The sequence below is a fragment of the Lontra canadensis genome, unplaced genomic scaffold, assembly GCF_010015895.1.
Source record: "Lontra canadensis isolate GAN:19392208 unplaced genomic scaffold, GSC_riverotter_1.0 scaffold98, whole genome shotgun sequence".
Lineage (NCBI taxonomy): Eukaryota > Metazoa > Chordata > Mammalia > Carnivora > Mustelidae > Lontra > Lontra canadensis.
The window spans coordinates 3397294-3423116 of NW_022631092.1; the positions used below are offsets into that span (position 1 = coordinate 3397294).

Below are 25823 nucleotides of genomic sequence, written 5' to 3' on the forward strand. Positions count from 1 at the left end.
GCATTTCTCTAACACTTAATGGTGCTGAGCAGCCCTTCATGTGCTTATTTCTATCAGGCAGTGTTAGAACCTGTTTTGTTCTATCATGGATAAATGAGGAAAAAAGAAAGACCTCCGATTCACTAACAACTACACAAATGAGCTGCTGGTTTGTACAATGGATACGATGAGTCAGTGTCAGTTGGAATTTAAGAGCACAGCACGTGTCAGGGAAGAAAGAACAATTAGCTAAGAATCTTCAAAAGCATTATGCTTAACTACAGATGAAGTAAGTAAAAGGAGCCGTATGAAGAGGTAAAGATAAGACAGGATCAAACTGCCAGACTCCTTGAGAACATTTAGTTCAACCAGCTCACTTCGCAGATGAAAGAAACTGAGATAAGTGAGAGCAGAGAAAATGAGGCAGTAATTAGGAAACGAGAACTGCAATTTATAAGAAGGTCTGCATGATTTCTTTTAAAGCTCTAGGCTAGCCCAAAATTTAAGGTTGAAATTACTTAAAATTAATAAGGAGCGCTAGAGGACTATTTAATCCCAAGATTAAGCACTTGCACCTAGAACATCCGATGATTAAATAAATAGCCTAGAGCTACATTCAGCTGTGCTCGCCTCTACTGGACTCCATCATTTTAAAAACTGGCCCCGGCAGTGGATGTGGGAAGACCATCTGCCATAAAAATGAAAATTCTCTCACTAACCACCAAGAACATCAAATTTTTGCCTTTCAATATATAATAGCTCCTTGAATAAATTAAAATGCAATTTCTGGAAGGACAGACAATTTCCTAACTAAATTATCTAGGACAGCCTATGATGTACTCTGCAGGTGGCTACTCGGTCATTTTCTTACCACTCAGGAAACAGATACAGGTGGGACCTTTGTAATAAAAACAAACATTTCTCATAATAGAACCAGTTTCAGAAATGATAAATCCTAATAAAAAAGATCTAAAGAATATAGACACACAAAGCTGAAAATGTTGTTTAAGTGAGGCACTGATCATTATAACAATAGTTTTCTGCAAAATGAAGAGAAAACAGATTTTATTGTGAGGATAAAATAAGATCATGTATACTAAGTGTCTATAATAGTGTCATTATTCAGTAAGTTATAAATGTTACTAACATTAGATTTAAAATCTTGTTCTGAAAATGTGGATGTAAGCATGTTTAGCTATTTTAATAAGGAAACTATTATGTAAGTATACTAAGTAAAATAATTTGGTTTGGGGAGCAGACAACTGCTAACTGAACAAAGAAATGTAATTTTAAACATGATTTGTAAGAACAGTCTATAAATATTTCTTCTCAAATAGAAAGATCAGTCTATTACCACACTAATGTTGTATTTATATTTCTATTAGATAATATTACTGTTGTTCTTAGAAAGTACAAGTGTAGTAAAATGTGAAAGTCAACAGATGTTTTTAAGTTTTCCATACATACACACTATAATGAGGAGATATAATAAAACACAGACAAGGTAGCAGCAAGGAGTCTGGGACAGGCCTTCTGGGTTCTAGTCTATTCTCTGGTTAACTGTGTGAGATTAGGCAAGCCCATAACCATTCTGCGGGTCTATTTCTTATCTGTGAATTAAACAGTGAGGGGGTGGGTGGTAACAAGACCGTAGAGGACTAGAAGGTCCCCTTTACCATCACCACTCCATACCCATTCTGCAAGAACTTCAGTAAGTTGCTTCACTGGAGTCTCCTCAGAGAACCACCAGCAAAGTGTCTTCCTTGGTAACCGTCCAGCTAAAATCCTTACCTGCGGGGTGCCTGGGTGGCTCAGTTGGTTAAGCATCTGATCATGGTCCCCTTGTCCTGAGATCGAACCCCATGCTGGGCTCCCTGCTCCGTGGGGAGTCTGCTTCTCCCTCTGCCCCTCTTCCCACTCATGCTCTCTCACTGGAGTGCATGCTCGCTCTCTCTCAAGTAAATAAATAAAACCTTTAAAAACAAACAAACAAACAAACAAACAAACAGGATCATTACCTGCTTCTGTCGCTCTAACTCGGCCTCCAGCTCCTGTTTCGAGGCTTTCTGCCCAGCTATTTGGTCTTGCAGCTCCTGTAACTGTTCTCTTGCGGTTTCTGCTTCGCTAACCTGCTGTGCCTCCACATCCTGAAACGATGAGCCCCACATGTGAAAGCAGTAATCAACTGTTCATTTCGACATCTTTCAAGTACTCCCGCTGTGCCATGAACTGGGCTCAGGAGGCCCTAGAGGGATGGGGATAAGTGAGACATGGTCTCAGCCTGGAAGGGGGCATGTAAGCAGCCACTTAACTGTACGCCACAGCCCACAGTGAGAGAAACGGACAGATCCTAGAGCCGCCAGAGCGCAGGAAGCCCGGAACTGGATGAGGATGTCAGCAGCGGCTGGGACAGTACAGCTCTAACCGAAAGCTAACAATTTCCAAAGGAACAGAAACATAACATCCGTAAGATGGCCCCTGGAATTGCAGGTTATAGTTTGTACACATGGGCGTCCAGTGGCAATGTAACTTCTCTCTCATCTCACCTGAGGTTAGCCTCTTTTTTCATTGTTTAGCTTTATTACCATTATCTGTTCTTTTATCTTTCTCTATTTCTTACTTCTTCACTTAGTGTCATTATTCTCACTTCTTCGAACTCAAAACCACCTTCTAGATTTCCTGTGGAATTTACTAGTGGCAAAGAACATGACTCTAGGTTTCTGTATTTTCCCCTGTACCGGTTAACCAGGTGTCTGTCCATACAGTGCTACAAGAGATTAAAATCAGCATCTTAATTTGCTTTTTATCTTTTGGCACAGTCTTTATATTCATCTATGCAAACTTTGGCACTTCACGTACTGTTTGAAAGAACAGGGGATTAATGATATGCCCAGATAAGAACACCAGTGTGCTACTCTAGTTACACAGCCTCCTGGATTTAGAGGAAAGCAGCAAGAAGTACAATTATTTCCCTCTCTCCTTGAGTTTTTGGGGCTAGTAGCAGGTACTCTAATCTTTGTCATCAAGTTGACTTTATCAGATGAACTCTTGAGAGGCAGACAGTATGAGCAGTGGGTAGTAACACACATTCTGGAAAAAACAAAACAAAACATGTGTTCTGGAATCAGACAGACTAAGGTTCTAATCCTGTTACTTTACTAGTTATAGGAAGCGACTTTCCTTCTCTGTGACTGAATTTCTTCAAACTGTAAAATGAGAATATACCATCTTCCTTGGGGGATTACAGCAGGGAATCAATGGAAGGCTGACGCTGAGAGGTTAGTGCAATGCCTGTCCAGAAAGTTCTTAGCTATTACAGGCATTAACAATTCTCCCATGTTGCTAGATATACCATAATGCTTACTGTAGATTTTATAAACTTCTTGAGAAATGCTCAATGTCCTCAATGATGCTGGGGTAAGGATATTAAATAAAACGAGTCATATTTTTTATAATCTCACCCAAATACACATATAATAAATAAGACAAGGTATAAACAGGATTAGCATCTACTCAGTGTCTAGGTTCACAGGACTGAAGTCTTTGGAATTCAAAATTAATTAAAGAAAAAAAAAATCCAGCCATACAGACTTTAAGGACGACAAGCCTTGATCAGCGCTTGTACTCTGCCAATAAGAAGTCCAGAAGTGACACTGGCTACTATTTGTTGAGGGCCTAATGCATGTCAGGAACAATGCTTGGCCCTCTGACACGTATCTTTATCCACAGGAGAACCTGTGTTTATCTCCACTTTACAGATGAGAAAACTAAGGCTCCATGAGGTGAAGCGTCTCGTGCAAGTAACAGATCTACTAAGTGCCAAAGACGGGACACCTCTGTCCAAATCTGGTATTCAAGCCCACACTCTAGGTAAGAAACCCTGGCCTTACAACTTCCACACTTTCCTCTTGTAGGTCCTGCCCATTTTACGAACCAATAATTTGCTGAGTTAATGCACGGATGAATATTCTTCGCAAAATGTTTTTCTTTTAAAGAAGGCTTATCAGCCCACACCTTGTCCTCCCTCATTCTCAGAGGCTCCTCTTATAATATTTATATCAGAGGCTCCATGTTTAATCTAAACAAAAGATCCAACTTACTTTTGGATTAAAAACAGCAATTACCCATAAACTACAAATCATAAAATTTCTCGTGAAAGTATAATTAAGGGACTGTCTGTGTGTCCATTCCAGTATCAGAAAATGTCCCAGTTTTATAGACAAGTCCAGATCTCAATTGTTTTTTAACCACTAGATTATAAGATCCATAAATATGAAGACTCTGTCTGGATCCTTGTTGTAACCCTGAGCCCACAAGATGACTGGCATATAGTGGGCATAAGGTTAGAATTTAATGATCTCATCTAGTTACCTTTGTTTGTTATTCCCAGGACTTCACTGTCCCTCAATGGACAGGAAACCAATCGCCTCAGATGCATTACTACTCGGCGACCACTATTCCCACACCAGTTCCACACACCCTCTCACTGACACAACTTCTCCCAAAATACAGACCACCGCCGCTCACCTGCAGATCGCTGGGGTCAGTGGCTGTCTATGCTGTGGAGCCGTACTCGATCTTACCTGTAATTCGGATCTCAGCTGATGTAACTGGCCCATCAGCTTCTGTATTTCCTCCTTCTGCATCTCCTTTTCGTGCCGAAGTTCTTCCAGCTCCATGCTGTTAGCAGTACTGCTGTCGAGGCCTTCAAAACCAGATCCTTCCTTTAAGCTGTTAATCAATTTTTCTTTAGACTATTATAAAAAAAGAAGTATCTTTAAGCAAAGCAGACATTAGCTTGTATACGGAATACCATCAATATTACACCGACTAAGCCACTACAGAAATAGTCCAATTACGTTCTCCATCAAAGAAAGCCCACATTGAGATAAGAACTCAGCAGGGCCTTGCTGTACACCGTCCTTGGATTTTAGTCCCCAAGACCACGTGACTGTTGAAAACTTGTCGTTAACAAGATTTCCCTTGTACTTTTTTCTCATCCTTTCTCATGCTTTTTATCTCCATCAGATGCTACTCAGCAAATATTTATGGAGCACCTACAATGGGTTTGGCACTCTGCTCAGAGTCCCATGCAATGAAGAGGTCTCTCATTTGGGATGGTACCCTCTGCCTTATAAACTAAAAAGGAAGTTACAAATATCCAGTATAAGACAATAAACAAGTTGAGAGGCGCATCTGCTAAGATTACTTGCAGGGTTCCGAGGAGAAACCACATATTGGGGAAGAGAAGGCTTTACTTGAAAGCAGCAGTTACGCTGATCCTGAAAAATGGCTAGGATTTTATTTTTATTTTTTTTATTCCTTTTTTTTTTAAGATTTTATTTATTTATTTGACAGAGAGAGATCACAAATAGGCAGAGAGGCAGGCACAGAGAGAGGGTGAAGCAGGCTCCCCGCCGAGCATAGAGCCCGGTACAGGGCTCCATCCTAGGACCCTGGGATCATGACCCGAGCTGAAGGCAGAGGCCTTACCCCACTGAGTCACCCTGGAGCCCCAATGGCTAGGATTTTAACAGGTGTGGAGAGAACAGGACAAAACATAATAATGCAAAAGCATTAGGGCGTACAAGAAAGTATTGTTGAGAGGTGCTCGGATAGGATCTTAGAGCCAACCTGGGGGGCTTCAGATGCCAGGCTAAAATGTTTGACTTTTATCTGGTGGGCTAAAACAAACAACTAAAAAGTAGACAGGGAAGTGACATGACCAGAGATCCATTTAAGGAAGGTTAATCTGGCAGTGTATCAAGCAGGGGTTCACAAACTATGACTGATGGGCCAGATCTGGTCTGTGGCCTCTTTGTATACAGCCCACCAGCTAAACATGATTTTTACATGTTTAGAGGATGATTAAAAAAAAAAAAAAAGACAAAGAGTATACGATGAAGACCACATAGAACCTGAAAAGCCTATAATCTATACTATTTGGCCCTTTACAGTAAAAGTTTGCTGAGCACTGGTGGAAAGGATGAGTTGGAAGAAGAGATTCGATGTGGGAGGACCAGTTTAAGAAGTGCTGTAATTATAATTCTAGGCCATCAGTTCTTCTGCCTTCAATATGAGGATCTGAGAAGCACTCTCCTCCATCAAAAATAGTTTTTCTTTTCACGTGGTAGAATTATGGGTGACTTCTTCAAAGTTCTCTGTATTTTTCATATTTCTATAACACACATAATTTTCTCTCTCTGCCCTCCAAGATAGTAAAGGTCCAGCCCCCTGTGATGAGCTTCAGGCCTCTACTTCTGATTGCCTTCCTGAAACTCCCACCTCGGTGTCACGTCAGTCCTGCAAACTCATTGTCACTTGTCCTAACGCCCGTCGGCACGAGCCTGTTCTCCTTCCTGGTCTCTGCCGCACTACACTGGGCGTATCGCTCATGCGCTCCGGAAACGAGTCCTTCTAAGGTCCACTTGCAGTTCCCCTTCCTCCAGCTGAATCCCTAAGTCGCACACACCCCACCTCCGACCTATTCCATCTGCTACCCTCACTGCCACAAACTAGACCTTGTCCTTGTCACTTCTCACCATTAATTCCGATACGCTCCCCTGTACCATCCCCCTCTCACCACTCCATCCTCACCCGTCAATGTCCACAGAGGCTTACCGAGCACCTCCCGAAGGCCCCGCCCGGTGCCAACTCTCCCCCTGCTCAGTCTCTCACCATTCCCCCCCACCACTGCTTAGGAGATAAAAATCAAAACTCTTCTGCGCAGGATGTGAGGCCCTCCATGGTCTCTGGCTTCTGCCCCTCACTGCGTTTTCTCCCCCCACCCCGGCTCCCACTTGATCCCTAAGCCTGCATGCTCCAGCGGAAGAACCAGCTGGCGTCCAGTAAAGATGTCATGCTCCCTCAGACACCCCTTGCTCTGGGACAGCCGTTCTGTCTGAAATCTCTTCCCTACCACAAGCCTTCCCACCCATGCTTCAAGTTCCTTATTACACAGTGTCATCCGGTCATCCCTGACGCCCCCTCGCAGATTTTAAGGGCTTACTGCATCAAAAACTTCGTCACATCGAGTACAGTGTCCCTCTGCTAACTGAACGCTCCTTACAGAAAGAAAACACCCCCCCAGCATCTATCATAATGCCTCGTGGATAGTTAGGTGCTCAGTAATAAATCAGAGTGACACGGCAGAAGCAATCGGAAAGAACCGTCTGGAGGAATGGATATGCTGTCTCATGGATGTGGAATCAAAACGGTATCATGGCTCAAGCTCTACTGCCTGGGAAGAAGGTGTCATATTTACGGAAATTGGAGAATGAACAAGAAGCTGGGGGGAGAAGGGCACATCCCACAGAGAAGCCTGGTAGGCATTTAGAAACCGGGGTCAGGAAGTGAGGCTGGGAGACATGCTTAAGTGACACCGAGGTGACAGACAGAAGCGGAGAAAGTAAAGGATAACACCACCTGAGAAGCAGTGAGGGGGGTGGGGCCTGATTTTGAAAGGACTCTTCGTCTCTGGAGACTCGGAGCAGTGAGAGAGGACAGGGAGAGAAGGCAGCCCGAGTGGGACCAGAGGCAGGAGTTTAAGGCGGCAGAACTAATGGTGTCCAGTGCTCTACCCCAATCAAAGTGGATGGAAATTAAGAAACGGAAGAAAGTATGTATTCAGGTCATTAAAGATATCTGGGAAGACAGTTTCAGAAATGTATCAGGGACAGAAATTACACGAAGGAGTTAGAGTTAACAGCTCTAAAATAAAGACGGCATATTTACGATAATTCTATTAAGTCTGATACTGAAGAAAACAACAGGGAAATGGATCCAAGCGGTCAAAAAAGACAAAGCGTTGTTTTCTCCTTAAGCAGGAGTTCCAGGACCTAGTCTTTGATCTTCCACCAAGCAACCGTATGCTCTTGAGTAAGCTGAGCCAGAAAAAGGGGGCAGAAAGGAAGAAACGGAGACAGGACAGACTTAGGAGGAAGAGCTTCCATATAGCAGAAGAGGAACCAGCGCACAGGCTAGAAAACCCTCCTAGAGAAAGATGAATGGATACCTTTCCTTCAGGAGGCAAAGGACAGAGAAGCCGAGGACTACATGAGGTGACATGGGGGAAGCTGGGTGAGGCCAAGACCACTAGCTCTGAAAAACTCAATGGGGGATCCTCCAGGAAGAGTAAAGTGGCTGCCTAATGACAAACGTTGATATTGCCATGTTTAAGGTGACTGGTGACCTGCGCCAGGCCGTGGCAGAGTGAATTGTCAATAAAAAGAAAGAAAGGCAGTAGGAACAAGGGCCATTTCGGTGCAGGAAGTCACCTGAAGTGAACCAACCCGGGCGAACACGAATAAATCCTCCCGCAGATCCAGACGGAGTCCGAGAGCGTCTCCAACCTGGCAGATCTTAATATCCAAGACATTTCCTGCCTACCTGGAGGATTCTAGTAGCTTTTTGCTTGTAGTCGGTCAGCTCCTGCTTGGAGGACTCCAAGCCGGCCTTGCACACTTTGACTTGCTGCTGCAGCTCCTCAACCCTCTTCTTCTCCTCCGCGCATTTTCTTTCTGCCAGAGTGACTGCTTCGGCCAAATTCTGACGTTCTACTTCCATCTTGTTTAGGCGCGCTGCAAACTCACTCTGTAACAAATTTTTATATCATCTTTAGATCACGTCCTCTGAAATATATCTTACCAACCATCCAGTCAGATGTCTTATAGGATTTTTTTTTTTTTCAGTTCAGCCCAACCACATAACAGGGAGGTTAAAAAATTAAACAAAACACCTCATTTATTAGGAACTGAAGACTAGGGACTCGAAGGTTGTTGGCTCCCAAACATGGCAATGCATCAGAATCGATTAGAGGGTTTTATTTATTTTTTTCTTTTTTTTAAAGATTTTATTTATTTATTTTGAGTGACAGAGAGCACAGAGGGAGATGGAGAGGGAAAAGCAGACTCCCTGCTGAGCAGGGAGCCCAATGTAGGGCTCAATCCCAGGACCCTGGGAGCATGACCTGAGCCAAAGGCAGACACTTAACCGACTGAGCCATGTAGATGCCCCAATTAAGGAGTTTTAAACAAATACCACCACCCAAAGACTTCCCTAGACTTATTGACTTGGAATTTCCAAGATGATGCTTGGAAATGGAAATCTGTTTAAGATATTTCCAAGGTGAATCTGGTCAGCCTGATACAAGCTGATCAATCAATAAAACAGAAAGTCTATCAGAAAGCAAATGAAGGGGCACCTGGATGGCTCAGTCGGTTAAGCATCTGACTTGTGGTTTCAGCTCAGGTCACAATCTCAGGGTCAGGAGTTCAAGCCCCACATCAGGCACTGTGCTCAGCGTGGAGTCTACTTAAGTCTCTCTCTCTCTCAAATAAATAGAATAAATTAAAAAAAAAAAAGGCAAACCAAAGAGATAAGTAAACAGCCACATCTTTTTTAATAGCATGGCTAACGTTTTCCTTCTATTTCAAATTTCCTAATGAATTATTCAATATAATTATTTTAGCTTAAGAAACTTCCAAAGCACATTCTAGAAAAACACATGCCTATCACTTACTAGCCTATCCAGTTCTGAGATTTTATTTTACTTTTATTCTCAAAAGTTCCCATCACCAGAACACTCAGGTGAGGCAGAAGTCTGCAAGCATGTACAGTTCACACACCAATAACTAAAGCCACAAACCTTTGATCCAATATTAACTTCTGTTTTAAATAAAAAGAGCAAGAGGACATGCTAATCTCTACTAAACATGTGAAATGTGCCTAATGCAACTCAGAACTGAATTTTTCTGCTAATTAACTTTAATTTTTCTGTTAATTCACTTTAATTAAACATAAAACTACTTAATTCAATTAATAATAGGTTCATTGGGATATAATTCACACACTGTAGAATTCACCCTTCTATGGTGTACAGTTCAGTGGTTTGCAGTGTATGCAGAGTTAATTGTACACCCATTACCACTACCTAATATCAGTATGTTTTCACCCCCAAAGGGAGATCCTCTACCCACTTCTCCCTTCCTTCTAGCCCCTGGCAATGATGAATCTACTTTCTCTGTAGATCTATTACGGACATTTCACGTAAGCGAAATCATCTAATATGTGGCTTTTGGCGTCCGCCTTCTTTCACTTAACATTTTACAGGTTCGTCCATGTTGTAGCATGAATCAGGACTTCTTTCCTTTTTATGGCTGAATGGTATCTCCTTGTATGCATATAGCACACTTTGTTTACCCATTCAGCAACTGAAGGATATGTGTATTATTTCCAGTCTGGGGCTATTGTGAATAATGCTGCTGCGAATATCTGTGTACAATTTTCTGTGTGGACAGATATTTTCAATTCTCTTGGGTACACACCTAGGACAGAACTGCTACACCATATGGTGTACTCTATGCCTAAATTTTGAAGCACTGTTAGCGGAAAACTTCTGAGTATGTTTAGAACAACTGGGCATGTGAATTACTTTTTTACCCATCAAATTTATTAAATCTAAATATAGACCAAGTATTATGTAAGAAAATTTATGACTGGGTGCCTGGGTGGCTTAGTCGTTAAGTGGCTGACTTTGGCACAGGTCATGATCCCAGGGTCCTGGGATTGAGGCTCATATCGGGCTCCCTGCTTGATGGGAAGCCTGCTTCTCCCTCTCCTCCTGCTCCCCCTGCTTGTGTTCCCTCTCTCACTGCATCTCTCGCTGTCAAATAAATAAAATCTTTAAAAAAAGAAAAAGAAAATTTATGACTGAATTAAGTACAAAATATACCATATTTTAAAGCAGTTGCAAAAAAGAATGTAAAATACCTCATTAGTGATTTTTATTATTAACTATATGTTGAAATGATAGTACTTTGATTTTTGTTGTTGTTTTTAAGTAGGCTCCATGCTTAACATGGAGCCCAACGCAGGGCTTGAACTCACAACCCTAAGATCAAGACCTAAGCTGAGATCAAGAGTCAGACGCTTAACTGACTGGGCTACTGAGGTGCCCTGAAATGATAGTACCTTGGATATACTGTGATAAATAAATACATTCATTAGATTTCCAAAAAGCCCACATGAGCTGATAGTTCCTTTCAGGGATAAACTATTTTTACCTGTTGAAAAGACAGTCTGAACCAGTGGTTCACTGGCCAATAAACACACCTGTGAATCTTATGAAACTCAAACACCACTGCTTACACCCGACCTCACGCTGTGGGACTGGACTCCCTGGGAGTAGAGACCTGGCATCAAAAAATATTAAAAGCTACACAAGTGATTCTAATGTGTAGACAGGGATAAGAATCACTAAACTAGATGCAAAAAAATTCATTTAAGACTAAAACTCTACATATATTACATACAATTTCTCTGGAAATAGATGAATCAGATTAAACTGGAATGAGAAAAAGCTTACATAAAAAAATTAACATGCCTCACATCAGTTTTTTTCCCCCTCATCTGGCAAAGTGTTTTATTCAAAAGTTTCTCAGCACCATCTAGTTTTAAGAAAGAGGCCCCAACCCCTGGGTGCCTCAGTGGGTTAAAGCCTCTGCCTTTGGCTCAGGTCATGATCCCAAGGTCCTGGGATCGAGCCCCGCACCGTGCTCTCTGCTCGGCAGGGAGCCTGCCTCCCCCGCTCTCTCTGCCTACTTGTGATTTCTGTCAAATAAATAAATAAAATCTTAACAAAAAAAAAAAAGAGGCTTTTTCTTCAGCTTTTCATCAAATAATGGTAATGTTGGCTGTACAACAAAATAAAGTGAAAAAATATCTATCTCTACTGAATATTAATTATTTTAAGTGTATTCCTTTCTTAAAGGGGTGCTGAGGGGCTGCTTCTGCTCTATGACCACTGCCCAACCCGTGTACCCCCCCTTCAAAGACCGTCTCGGAGGAAAAGTGCCCACACTTCCTGCCAATGCCTTGTTGATGGATCATAGAGGATGTTGAAATTTATTTTCACTGTAATCCAATACATAAGGTTGAGTAAATTTAGCAAGTTATCAAGCTAACTTTTCAAATACTTAGTTGTTGTCACAGAAACAGATTTTTCTGAGAATGTGCTGCAGGATTTTATCACGGACTAACTGTGTTCTAAGACAGCAGAAAGGCATTGCTCCTTTCTAACCTGCATCTGTTTGCAGCTCTCCTGCTCTCTCTTCCGGGCAGCATCCGCCTCGTGCAGTCTCTCCTGAAGGGTCTGCAGGGCTTGGCTCTGCAGGCTGCTGCCTTCGCTGTGATCCTGCATTATTCTACAAGAAAAGGCATCACTTGAAAGGACTTATTGCCACCGTGTCCAAGTGAGAAGGTGCAATAACTTTCAAGGCATCAGCTTGATGGCACAAAAGAGAAGATTTGACTGGGGTGCCGAGGTGGCGTGGTCAGCTGGGCATCTGACTTCTGGTTTCGGCTCAGGTCACGATCTCAGGGTCGTGATACTGAGCCTCATGTTGGGCTCCATGTTCAGCACGAAGTCTGCTTGAGATTCTCTCTCCCCATCTCCCTCTGCTGCCCCTTCCCCCACCCCTCTCTCCCTAAAATTAAAAAAAAAAAAATTTAAAAAAAAGATGGTTTGACTAAAATATTCTTAAAGAAATATTTTTGCCTTTTAATGGAATGTAACCTATATTTTTAGGCATCCAAATAGAAGCACAGACCACATATCATTATATGCCCAAAAGAGTTAAGGACACTATATTCTTCAAATATTTTTAAATTCAGATTTTGCTAACAACGCATCTCAAGATTCAAGTAATAAATCAACTTGTAATCACGCACATTTACAACATTACCAAAAGCTAAATTATCCCTCCCTAAATTTCGAAAGCTAAGTTTTCATAAAACAGTCTACACTGCAGTGTTCATCATTACTTGCACGGGGAAGAATCTTTCTAGTCCCTCTGTCACTATCACCAGGATGAGCTACCGTGACTTCTCCGTCTGCAAGGCTTCCAGGGCTTCGGAGCGCATGGCCAGGAGCTGGTCGGCCTCCTGCAGCCTCACTTTCAGCACGGCCAGCTGCGAGTCCTTGGCAGCCACGGCTTCGGTCAGGTCATCGACCTGGGCGCGGAGCTCTCGGGTTATTTGATCACTCTTCGAATGGTCAACATTCCACTTCTCAACTCTTGCTCTTGCTTTGGTTAATTCTTAAAAAAAAAAAGGAATGATAATGAGAGAGATTTCTCTCTTCAAGCAGACACACTTCTCTCAGAGCACACAGACTCTCCTTTGTCCCTGTCGGGCTTCCTACCAGAATCAAGAGCTTACAAGTGTCTTCCAATTATTTGCTTCAAGTGGGATACCCGCTTCTCAAGGCCAATGTTCCCCCCTGTTTCACGGTTAATAGGTTGGAAAGGGCACAAGGGTGGCTGCTCTTCCACAAAACAATCTTTCTGAGACATATCCCAAAGCATTTGGGAATCCAAACCAGTATACGGCAGCGTTCAGAACAGCAGCCCAGTCGGTGAATTTGCTGAGTTCTGCTAGTGACAGGAAGAATGCAAATACAAATCAAGGGCACAGAGTGAACCCCACGGTAGGACCAAAACAAACAAAATCAAAACCTGAAGATAAAAGGCAGGAGAGAATGTGTTTCTCTTGATTACTGTAGCAAAAAGATGCTATTTTTTAAAAAAATCTAGGACACTGGTGCCAGAAGAGCAATCGGTGCAGATTTCCACACTCTCACACATTTATAATAGCAGTTTGCAAGCAAAAAAAAAAAATTTTTTTTTATACTGAAGCAAACTCTACAGGGTCTCAGGAAAAGCTCTATTTCTAGGTCTTTATTAGTCTGGTAAAGTGAAGATTTTCTGAAGTCAGTCCAACAAGCCCTAAACTTTCTGGGCCTCCATCCATGTCTTGGCAAAACTTTTCCTACTGTCCCCACACTCCTTTCTAATTGCTGCTAGGAACCAAGGCAGAGACTTCTTCGCTTCTCCCTTTTATTTTCCCTCAGCCACACTTACATTAAGACTAACACAGTCCACCCCCATCACCTCATTCATGAGATTATTTACTTTTAAATTACCCATTTCTGAGGAATCCAAGAGTTTTCTACTCTAGGGCCACTTCACTGCGTATTTCCAGAGGGTATTATTCAAACTGAATTCCATGTTCACTTTACATCCCCTGGAGCAGTACGATACTGTGACCTTGTCTACTGGTATCCACTCCTTTGTTTAACCCCACCTCTGGTTCATTAACAGCTCCCCCAAAGGTTCAGAAGAGATCAAATGAACCAGATAATTACTAATGTCCCCAGTTCTTAAATTTCATAACTCCTAAAGAATGGCCAAACAAAGGCAACATTCTGTTTCAGATTAGTAGGAGGATGACTGGTTCTATTTCTAAATCCGGGCCCTATATTTCTATGAAAACCGGGTTTTGTAAGTCTCATGTGAAATATTTCTAAGTTTCGATGTAATCAGGTTTTCAGTTTATTTTTGAAATGTTAAATTCCTAACCCTCCACAATTTAAATAAGGCTCTACCTTCTTGAGTTTCCTTGGATCTTTGAAGTAATGAGGCCATTTCTTGATTTAAAGACTGAACTTCATTCCTCAACAGCTGATTCTCCAATCGAAGATTAGACAGTTCATGGGATTTGCCATCGTGACTAGGTGCTGGGCTGCGGTCAGCAGGGACAGCACCTGATGATACATTTTCCTTTGAAGAATCCTCTTGACCTTCATGGCCAGAATCTGAATTATTAGAGGTTACTGTAAAAAAAAAAAAAAAAAAAAAAAAAAAGAATCCACTTTTATTACACTGGAACACTCACCACATACACATTAGTAGCTTACTTTGGTAGAATGCCTTTTGGCTCAAGTGGACTGCTGAAGCTTTAAAAAAAAGCAAACATTCTTTTTTTTTTTTTTTTTGCAAACTTATATTCTCAATAGAGTTCCTTCTGATGAAATTTCATTCACCTACATGGAGGCTACAGATCTCTAAGGATCTCAAATTTTGGATATACTGAATGAATGGTGATAAACAACAGACACAAGAATACAGTTCTGGAAGGAGGAAAATCAAGAGATCATCTAAGCAGTTGGGATTAGGAAAAAAGGGTTTCAGTCTCCCTCTGTCTCTAAAGCATCTTCTAAACCAAGAGGAAAGTCTCAACAGTGAAAATACTAAAAAAGCACAAAAGAACAGCTGTGGGTTTCAAGGCAAAGACAGTAATCATAGGTCAGAGCCATTTGTTACATACCAAACTGGAATCTAAAAGGCCTTATACAAAGAGACAGAGACTCATAAATTCAGATTGATCTTGTTTTGGACTAAACGTGATCCAAATGCATTTTTAAGGAGATTTTATTTATTCATTTGGCAGAGAGCGAGCACCCAGCGCACAAGCAGGGGGAGCAGCAGGCAGAGGGAAGGGGGAAAAGCAGGCCCGAGCTGAGCAGAGAGCCCGACCTGACAACCCGATGAGCTGAAGGCAGACACTTAACCAACTGAGCCACCCAGGTGTCCGTCCAAATGCGTTTTTTACTCTAAAAAAAATTATGTTTGTGCTAAAAAGTGAACTGTATCTCGATAAAATGGACTAAATAACTATGGGCAAAAGAGGTGACACTTCACAAAGGAAGATAAACAAGTGATCAATAATCTTATGAAAAAGCTCTCAACATCTTCAGGGATCAAGGAAATGCAAATTAAAACCACAGTGAGAACCAGTACACACCTGCTAGAAGGGCTAAAATTAAAAAGACAACACCAAACACTGACAAAGACATGGAGCAGCCAGAACTCAGATTATTGGTGGGAGTACGAAATGGTATAACCACTGTGGGTAAAGGTTTTGCAGTTTTTTATGAAATTAAATACTCCCAGTGACATTTTGCCCAGTGACTCCCCTGCCAGGCTTGAAAGTGAAAACATTTTCCCACAAATAGACAAGTACGAAAATGTTCATAGCAGCTTTATTCACAATAACCCAAAACTGGAAACAATCCATTGTCCATAAAAAAGAGATAAACTGTGGTATATCTCCAGTAGAATACTACAGAATAAAAAAGAACCAACTATTGATATACCCAATAACACGGATGAGTCTTACTAACATGATGAGCAAAAGAAAGCCGAGAAGAGTGTGTATATCCTACAACATTCCATTTATATGAAACTTTACGACAAAAACTAACGTGAAAAAAATCAGATCAGTGGTAGTTGGGGAAGTGGGATGGAAAGATTAGCTGGAAAAGGACATGAGGGAAGGGGGCAAAGAAGCGTTATCACAAAAGTGTGGGTTACATAGGTATAGCCATTTATCTGTATAGCTAAGATTTGTGCATTTCAACATACAGAAAAAATTATGAGAAATGGAAATTTGAATAATGACTAGGCACTAGATCATATCAAGGAATTATTACATTTTCAGGGTGATGATGGTGTGGATGTTTGTTTCTAAGGTTTACATTCTGGGTCACCTGGGTGGCTTAGTAGGTTAAGCATCTGACTTTGGCTCAAGTCATGGTCTCAGGGTCCTGGGACCAAGCTTGGACTCCCTTTCCCTCTATTCCTCCCCTTGCTTGTACGCTCCCTGTCTCTCTCTCAAATAAATAAAATCTTTTAAAAAAAAGTTAGCATTTTTTAGGGTAATAAAATGAATTATTTCTAGATGAAATGATATGAGATCTGTAATTTGCTGCAAAATAATTCTGTGGACAGTAGAGGTAAGAAAGGGATGGAAAGTGGGAGGTATAAATAGAACAAGAATGGCCATGTTGATTAATATAGCCAGACAATACGTAATATTGGAGGGAGTCATCAAAATCTACTTCAATATGTTTGAAATTTCCAAAATAAAAATTTTTCAAAAGAAATAAAGTATATATCCAAACTTGTGGGATACATCCAAAGTAGTATTTAAAAGGACATCTATAGTCTTTAATATTTACATTAAAAATGAAAAGAAAGAAAATCAATGAGTTTTCTATCCACCTTAAAGGCTTTAATAACAGCAGAATAAACCTCAAAGCAGAAATTAACAATAAAGACCAGAAACTAATAAAATAGAAAAGAAACTTGCTAGAGAGAATTAAAATGGTCTTCTGAGGGATATATCATAAACAATATGCCAATAAATTTTTTAAATGTATACTATGTTGAAACCTACCAAATTATATACTTAAGCATGTATAATTTATTATCCGTCAGTTACACTTCATTAACACTATTTGAAAAAAAGGCATCTGGCACAGTTCCAGATATTATTTTTCTGTGAGTATCTGTGATCAAGCTTTGGTTTCTGCAGGGTTAATATGAATGATTAATGTACAAATGGGTTTTTTTTGGCTGTGATACTTTCATTATTTACCTGAAATTAAGTAAAATAAATATAATCCCCCTAAGTGTATATAAAATAGACAAATTCTTAGGAAAAGATGTAACTCACCAAAAATAGAGGAAATGGAAAGCCAATGCAATCAGTAGTTAAAATCTTCCATTAAAAATACCCCAGGGGCCCTGGGGTTGCTCAGTCAGTTGAGCATTTGCCTTTAGCTCAGCTCATGATCCCAGAGTCCTGGCATCTAGCCCCACTTTGGACTCCCTGCTCAGTGGGGATTCTGCTTGTCCCTTTCCCTCCGCCTCTCCCCTTCTCCCAACCCCCACCCCCATTTATGCTCTCTCTTGCTCATGCTCTCTCAAATAAATAAATAAAATCTTAAAAAAAAAAAAAAAAAAAAAAAAAAAAAAGAATAGCCCAGGCCCTGATGGTTTTACCACTGAGTTCTAGCAAACAATCAGGGAATAAATAATCTTACATCAAATAATTAGTACAATAGGAAAGGAGAGAGCACTTTGCAAATCACTTTATAAGGCTAGCATAACCAGATTACCAAAACCTAACAATACTACCAGTCAATTTTGCTTATGAAATAAATGCAGAAATCCTAACCACAATATTAGCAAAATGAAAGTTAAGTTTGGTTTTAAGTTATAAAAAGTCAATTAATTTGTATACCATATCAATATTAAAGAACAAAAATTTAAAAAAAATCCCCAGATACCTCATTACATACAGGAAAAAAATGCTACTAAAACTTAACAGAAAAACTCAAACTAGATATATAGAAACATTCTTCACCTGATAAAAAGTACCTATGAAAAACCTTACACAAACATTATATTTGGTAAGACAGCCAAAGCCTTCTGTTGAAGACAAAGATAAAAAAACTGGTTTTCATAAGCCAATGCAGTGAGGCAAGGAAAAGATTTTTTTCTTAAAGATAAACAAGTTAAGAAACCAAACTGTCATTATTCAGATACTGTACTGCTGAAAATCTAAATGAATGTACAGAAAAATATGAAGATTAAGAGCTATGTAGGTTACTGTGTGTCAAAGGCCAATATATCAGCAACAGAAAGCAAAAATTTTTAAAAGATATCACCTAAAAGTTTCAGACTAAATTTGACAAAAAGTATGCAAGACCCTCATGGAGAAAACAATAAAATCTTAGTGAAAGACACTTAAGAATGGAATTGAGATTATACCACGTTATAGTGGGTGAAAAACCTCAGTATTGTAAAGACACTGATTCTCCCTCAACTAACCGTCCATATAGAAGCAATGGACTCTCAATAAAAAGACCAACAGAATTTTTGTGAAACTTGGCAAATTCTAAAACGAATATGGATGTACAAAAAAAATCCAAGAATAGCCAAAACATTCTTGAAGGACCCGGTGGGAGAAATTCCTCTAGGAGGCATCAAAACACTATAAAACTGCATTAATTAAGACAGCGTGGCATGGGTCGGGGTGCCTCGGTGGCTCAGTTGTTGGCTGGCTGGTTCAGGTCATGATCCCAGGGTCCTGGGACTGAGCCCTACATCGGGCTCCCTGCTCAGGAGGAAGCCTGCTTCTTCCTCTTCTGCTCCGCCCACTTGTGGCCCGCTTGTAGCCCGCTTGTGTTCTCTCTCGCTATCTCTCTGTGTCAAATAAATAAATAAACTCTTAAAAAAAAAAAGCGTGGCATTGGCACAAAAACAGACAACCCAATATAATTAAGTGCCCAGAAACACAGCAATGTATAGATGGATGCTTGATAATATGCCTGGGGTGATATTGCAGATTGAAAGGGAAAGGAAATATTTTCAATGAATGATGCTAGATGCCGAGATAACAGATTTCCAACCCCTCTTCTTTTCACCTGAAAAATTTCTACTCATTCTTTAAGACCCAGCTCAAATTACAGACCCCTGTGAATCGTTCCCTAAATACCTTAGACAATTAGTTACTTTCCTTAGTGCCTCCACAATACTCTAACCATATCACAATTGCTATACTTACTATCCTATATACTAATATACATGTAAATTACTTGTTTACATGTCTGTCTAACCCATCAGACTCTGTGGGGAGAAATTTAGCCGTGTGGGCGTACATAATTAGTCAACAGCTACTGCATGATCTGGTCTTGAATGCCCCAAACACTTGCCTCTTCACCACTTTAACCTCCAAGATACAAGACAGATTTTTATTCACCAACAGCCAAGACTGTGGGAAACACTGTAACATTTAAGAAAATAACAGGCTTCCATTCATCAACTTTATACAAAGAATCTCTGCAAGAAGTGATGTACATTGCTATTTTAAAATGGGAAGGGGATGCCTAAGTGGCTCAGTTGGCTAAGTGTCTGCCTTCAGCCCAGGTCATGATCTTAGGGTCCTGGGATCAAGTCCCGCATCAGGCTCCTTACTCAGCAGGGAGCCTGCTTCTTCATCTGCCTGCGGCTCCCCCTGCTCATGCTCGCTCTCTCTCTCTCTGACCAACAAATAAATAAAACCTTTAAAATGGTTAGTAGGTACTTGAATTAGCCACATTACCATGTTAACCCCATTTCTGCAGGTGAGAAGATACACACGTAGAGTAATTTCACAGCAAATTAAACAACTGAACACCAGAATTCTAAACTATTATTTCACTACCTTCAAGCCTTCAACTTGAAGTTCAGTCTCTCAGCTTTACATCTCAGGGATGCAAGGAGGAAAGAAAAACACACACAAAAAATTCTCAGTATCCAGAATATATGTGAAGTACAGCCTCCTATTTTATAATCCCAGAAAGAAATGATATGAGACAGTCCCAAATCCAAAACGATGTTTTCTTTCAGATTTTAAAACTGTTCTTTCTGTATTTCAAAATATCTTAGAAAATCATTCTGGACGGAAATTCTTAGATGCTAGGCTGGGCAAAGTTACCCAACAGCATTTAAAGGTCCCTATTATAACTGTGCTGACTAAGAGCATGCCAAATGGTCTCCCTAGTTTATACCATGCTTCAGAGACTGCCTTTACACCAGTGGGGAAAGGGAACAAAACAGAGGACGAGAAACACTACCAAAACGTTTTAGACTAGGGCAACACATCCAATTTGCTTAACTCTGAAAGAAACAGAGGGCCAATTAGCTACCATCGCTTTGGCTCCCAGAAGGATTTTCCTCCGTGGCTTTGACGGCGGTTATGCTGGTGGTCACAGAGCTGGCGCCTGCTGTCCGAGAACTCGGAGGAACAGGTGTCCGGCTCCTCTCTTTTTTGATTTCCACCCTCCCAGTAGGCTCCTTCTGTGAACTATTAAGAAAGTCAAACAGCAGCTCATCATCGGGTTCTGACTTTTTTCTTCGAACGAACTGGGACGAAGGCCTAGGAAGAGATGCATTTTCAACAGGATGGGAAGCCTCCGTGGATGTCCTCGATCCGACTTTTACATTCGCAGTGCCAGCTAAGAGAGTGGCTTTCTGATTTCTAATGTTATCAGCTGCTGAGGAAATATATGCAGCTTTAGATCCAGTCTGGTAAGTCAAATCCATATTTTGCTGAAGTTCAGGATGGTCAGCAGTTTTGTTGTAGGTGACGTTGCCGCTGTTCTCTTTTCTACTGAGAGCTGTTGCAGCCCCCTGATCAACCCGATTTAAAAGATCTTCTGCCTTTCCAGCAAGATCCGCAAACCAAGACATGATGGGAGCAGAAAAATCCTACTGGTGAACCTGTAAAAAGGACAAAATGGGATCAGTGTGGCCTAAGAGCAGAGCACAGCAGTTAAGACCAGACTCTGGAGTCACACAGTCCTGGACTGAAAGCCGAACCCTGCCTCTTACCTATGTAACCTTGAGCAAATTACTTCACTTGAAAGTGAGCAGCTTTATATAGAAAATGAGGAAACTAAATGTACTTACATTATAGGACAGTTTTAAGATGAAATTATGTAAAAAAAAAAAAAGAAAAAAACCTCTTTGCAAAACCCTGACACAGCAGACATCATTTTAGAAGTTGCTCTTTTACCACAATCATTACACCTGTCACTACCATTACAACTTCTACTTCAACAAAAGGCAAATGTTAATATAGCAAAAAGCATTCAAATAGCAAATCATGAATATGGCAAAATTGCAGTACAGCCAAATAGAAACAATTCCCTTTAGTTTGCTTTAAGGTGCTAAAACCTGAAGAAACTCCTAATACTAAATCCATCTTCATGTTAAAATGCAGCACTATTATGGATAATTTAGGTGTATATAACCTGTGTAAAGTGCACCCACAATAATTTAAATACTCAGTACCCACTATGTGCACATTGGCTAAATTCAGAAGTTTAAAAAAAAAAAAAAAGGCCGCATAGCCATTTATTTGATAAATAGACCTGAGTGCTTATGGCGTGCCAGAATGAATCAGAACGGTAAGGTAATTAGTCCTTATAGACATAGAAGTGTACTATATAAAAAAGTCAATATCCATTTCTTGAATGTGCACATTGTTTCTTTTGCCTGGAATGCTCTTTCATTGTTAACTCTTTCTTGTTCTTAGTCTCCACTTGAAAGTCTTCAGCTCCAAAACACAGCTCTTTTCTTTCCTTCCATCTAGATTAGGTTGTATCATTCTCTGTTCATATGTTATGCTTCCCCCTCACAGCCCTTCATGGTTTATTGATATTCTCTTGTCTCATTATCTTTATCACACATCATTTTCACAACCACATTATATGGTCGGTAACAATAACCTTTTTTCCACAAATGGGGAGTAGATGGCAGCTGGGGAACTCAAATCTAAGTCAGCCAAACCCACCTTTTTTGAACTCCTGCCTTTCTCATCTAGCCTCTCAGGATCTGAATAACCTCAAGAAGAAATTCACCTTCTAAACCTGCTCTGTACAAAAGGGGACGCTGTGTATTTCAGTTTATGTGTCACCCAACGGAGGTATGTAAAACTCCCTAAAGATGTAAAGTATTATTCTCAAGTAGACAGTGGTGGTGATTGGGCAGCAAGCGGTGCTTAGTAATGAGGCAATTAAACACTCTTATTATTAATTCTTATTAATATCTCGCCTCCCATTTTAAAGTTAATAGGGCTTTAAAACAAAACCCCGTGCCTTAGTATTGATTACCCAATTTAAATACAAACATGGGCCCCAGGCACTTGCCCCAGTGACAAACTCCAGCGGACTTTAGAGGTGCAGTGCCCTCAAGTAATTTCTCAACACTGCCCCCAAGAAATGGCCCACACGGAGGCGAAGAGCGGGTGACAGTGGTGGCTCGGGGAGGGGTCCACGGACAACAGTGGCAGGACTTGCTTCGAGGGTCAGATGTCAACACAGCGGAAGGGAGGCTGGGGTCAGCCGGTGCGTCCTAGGGATTTGTCATCAGTGGACCCCAACTAGAGGAGTTACAGACCCCCACTTCGCTCCCCACCCCGCTCGCAGAGCCCCTGGAGCGGGAGCAGCGGTCAAACCAGGCTGGGGCGGGGGAAGGAGAAGAGAGGAGGGCACTAAACGACACCTGCTGAGGCCCCAGGGGGTTCTCCTGTCCCCTCTCTTAGCCCCCCTCAAAGCGGAGAGACCAGAGTCTCCGCTGAGGGGAGGCCAGCCCCGCGCCTAAGGCCGTTAACGCCCTAGGCGGACCCGTCCGGCCAGCAGGGCTCACGCTGCCGCCTCACCTGAGTACTGCGGAGGGGGTGCACGCTGCCTCGTCGCCCTCCCGGGCCGCCCCCCAACTCAGCAGCGGGCGGCAAGAGGGCCCGGCAGAGTAAACCTAGTTCCGGCCCCGCCGCGGCCCGGCTACTCTTCCGGGAGACGTGGAAGGGCGGCGAGGACCCCAAAACAGAGTGACTTCCGAGCTGCCTGAGCGGCCCGGGCCGACAGCAGCCACCTGAAAGCGATTCAGGCGGCGGCGCCGGCGGCTGCGGGGTCCTCGCTCCTGGCCACGCCCTTCTTCCGCCTGGAGCGTGTGACGTAGCTCTCTTCCCGTGGAGACCGCCCGCACGCGGCGGGCATAACATTGTAGGCCACGCCCACCATGGGGGTGGGACCCCGCTGCAGAGCGCGAGGGTGACCCAGGCGGTACCCCGACCCCAAGGAATTTGAGGCCTGAGGTGGGCGGGGCGTGAGACCCAGGTGGACCAGACAGCCTTCTCCTTTCCCTCTTCCTCCTTCGCCTGCCTGTTTTACGGAGGAGGATGCTGAGGACCCAGGGGAGGAGCTGAGAATACAGAACAGTTTCCCTGGTTTCACGGAGCTTCCTTTCTAGTGGCAGAGACAGATGTTAAATAAACCAATGATGGAACGAGACGATTTTAAGCGGTCGGGAAACACTTTAAATGTTGTGATCAGGGCAAGTCTTTCCGAGGAGGTGACATTTGAGCTGAGACTCAAAAGGCGGAAAAGACCTGCAAAGGGTCTTTCTATCTAGCCATGTTGTAGTTATGTTATGCATACAGTTGATTATTTGAAATTAGCCTAAAATCCACATTCAGTAATTAAATACTCAGCTCCCGCTATAGTGCACAGGCTTAGGCTAATTTGCCCCTAATGGCAAGCCCACAATATAGTCCCAGGGATCCCTATGTTCAGATTGATGAAATTAAGGCTCAGGGAGGGTAAAGTAACTTGTCTAAGATCATGAGGAGTCCACATTACTCCAAAGCCTCTGCCCTTAGACTCAGTGTTTTATTTTCTCCAATGGAATATTGGGAGTGATTACAACTCCCTTTTCTCTTCTCAAGTCGGTTTAGCCCAGTCTAGTGAATGGGAAAACTTAGCAGCAGCAGGAATAATAATACTATATAACGGTTCTTGAGCTCTTATTAAGGGCAGAATACTGTCCCACACTGGACATGCTTCACCTCCTCTCATTCTTAAAACCACTGTAAAGGAGATGCTGTTATTATCCTGTGATAGGTGGCCTTTTCCCCCAACTATTAAATAGCTCTTCCTATTAAGGATTATACATCACTACCTGTTGCCAGGGGATCACAATTCCTCCTATTAGAGTGACCTCACCAGCCTCACTGATGTCAAGCTTGATCATGTGACTTGCTTTGGCCAGTGGAATGGGAACAGAAGGCCTTTTGCCACATCTGAGCCAAAGTGTTAAGAGCCATTCTGTATTTCCATCAGCTCTCTTGATATTCTTCCTCTCTCATGAGAATGGCTAGTTCAGGTAGAGCTGCTACCACCCACCGGGTCCTGGAAGGAAAAAGACATGCTAAAGCAGCCCACTTCTAACAGATCATAGGAGTGAGTATCCTACACAGACTTACCTAATGAAATATGATTAATACATAGCCCCATTTCACAGATGAAGACACTGAGATTCAGAGAGGTTTAGTTCCTTTCCCATGGTCACTGTATGGTACACGCAGGATAGCTAGGTGGTGCAAACATAACCCTGAATGCCCACGTTAATCACTATCTTGGAAATGTGGAGATTTTGTCCTCTGTCTATATTCCCGTCAAGGAGAATGTGCAGCAGAATGTGTTGTTCAGTGTTCAAGGTCTGAGCTCTGGGGGTGGCCAACCCAGAGTGTCTCCCTTGCAACAAAGAGTGTCCAGGTGGCAGGCCTTGATCTCCTCGGAAACGCTGGTCATGCAAAGAAGGGAAGGGCCCCTGATAATTGCTAAGTTAAGTTGCTTTTATATAAAACTTGCTGCATGTAGATCCCAGCAGCGGATGGTTTGTCCAGTTGGCTGCTCCTGGACACCCCGGGAGTTACCGCAGTAAACCTATGTCTCAATCACTGTCTCTGGCTCTTTTCTTTGACCTCACCAGACTATCACCCACTAGCTGACTCTAAGCTAAGGTGCAGCTGCTCAGGCACGCAGCATATGAGTCGTGCATCTGGGACTCAAACCAACTTAGTGTGGCTGCAGACGATGCTCTTATCCATTGAAGGGGTGAGGATGAAAGAAGTTGAAGCAGAGCCAAATCTCCACATCAAATGTATTAGCAGTGGTAAATATATCAGAAGTCAAATATAATTGGCAGGAGTTAGCATATTTCACCATTCTGGAAAACTCCGAAAGAATGTTTCCAGAATTTTCACATGTACTCCCTAAGACAGTCAGCATATAGAAATCTGCCACTCTGAAGTCATTGGGGCCAGGCTGGCTTAGCCAGAGAAACAGCACAACTAAGAGAAAGAGGTTACAATTTTGTCCAGTAGGTAAGAAAATTTGCTTTTTTCTTTTCCCGTCCTCCCTGTCCTCATGGACCAGAGGAGCTAACTCCTTGAAAAAGAGAGACGACAAGGCATGTGAAGACCAGATGGAGACCCCAGACTCCGCTCTAAATCTCTAGTCCAGTCAAACTGGTCTGCTCCAGGGACCAGGGAGGATAACTTTGAATAGAGCTTAAGAATAAAATTTTAGGGATACCTCGGTGGCTCAGTTGGTTAAGCATCTGCTTCCTGCTCAGGTTATGAACCCAGGGAGCCTGTTTCTTCCCTCTGCTTGCCACTCCCCGTGCTTGTGCGCTCTCTCTCTCTCTCTTTTTCAATCTGACAAAAAAATAAAATCTTTTTAAAAAAAGAATAAAAAGAATAACATTGAAACAAACTATATTGTGACTTTTGGAATGGCAGAGTGAAGAACTCACCAAATCCTCTCCCCAGTG

General features: G+C 42.1%; 1 protein-coding gene across 1 annotated transcript in view; it reads right to left on the reverse strand.

The window, feature by feature from the left end:
* The window catches only part of GOLGA5 (golgin A5), a 31667-nt gene extending 8540 nt beyond the window's left edge, over positions 1-23127 (reverse strand). The window contains exons 1-8 of the mRNA XM_032837268.1: positions 22870-23127; positions 20354-20927; positions 14423-14650; positions 12857-13076; positions 12059-12182; positions 8368-8571; positions 4563-4733; positions 1998-2126 (exon numbers count right to left, since the gene is read on the reverse strand). Coding sequence (XP_032693159.1) covers positions 1998-2126; positions 4563-4733; positions 8368-8571; positions 12059-12182; positions 12857-13076; positions 14423-14650; positions 20354-20897 — 1620 coding nt within the window. The 5' untranslated portion in view covers positions 20898-20927; positions 22870-23127. The remainder of the gene's footprint in view (positions 1-1997; positions 2127-4562; positions 4734-8367; positions 8572-12058; positions 12183-12856; positions 13077-14422; positions 14651-20353; positions 20928-22869) is intronic.
* Between the last annotated feature and the right edge of the window lie 2696 nt (positions 23128-25823).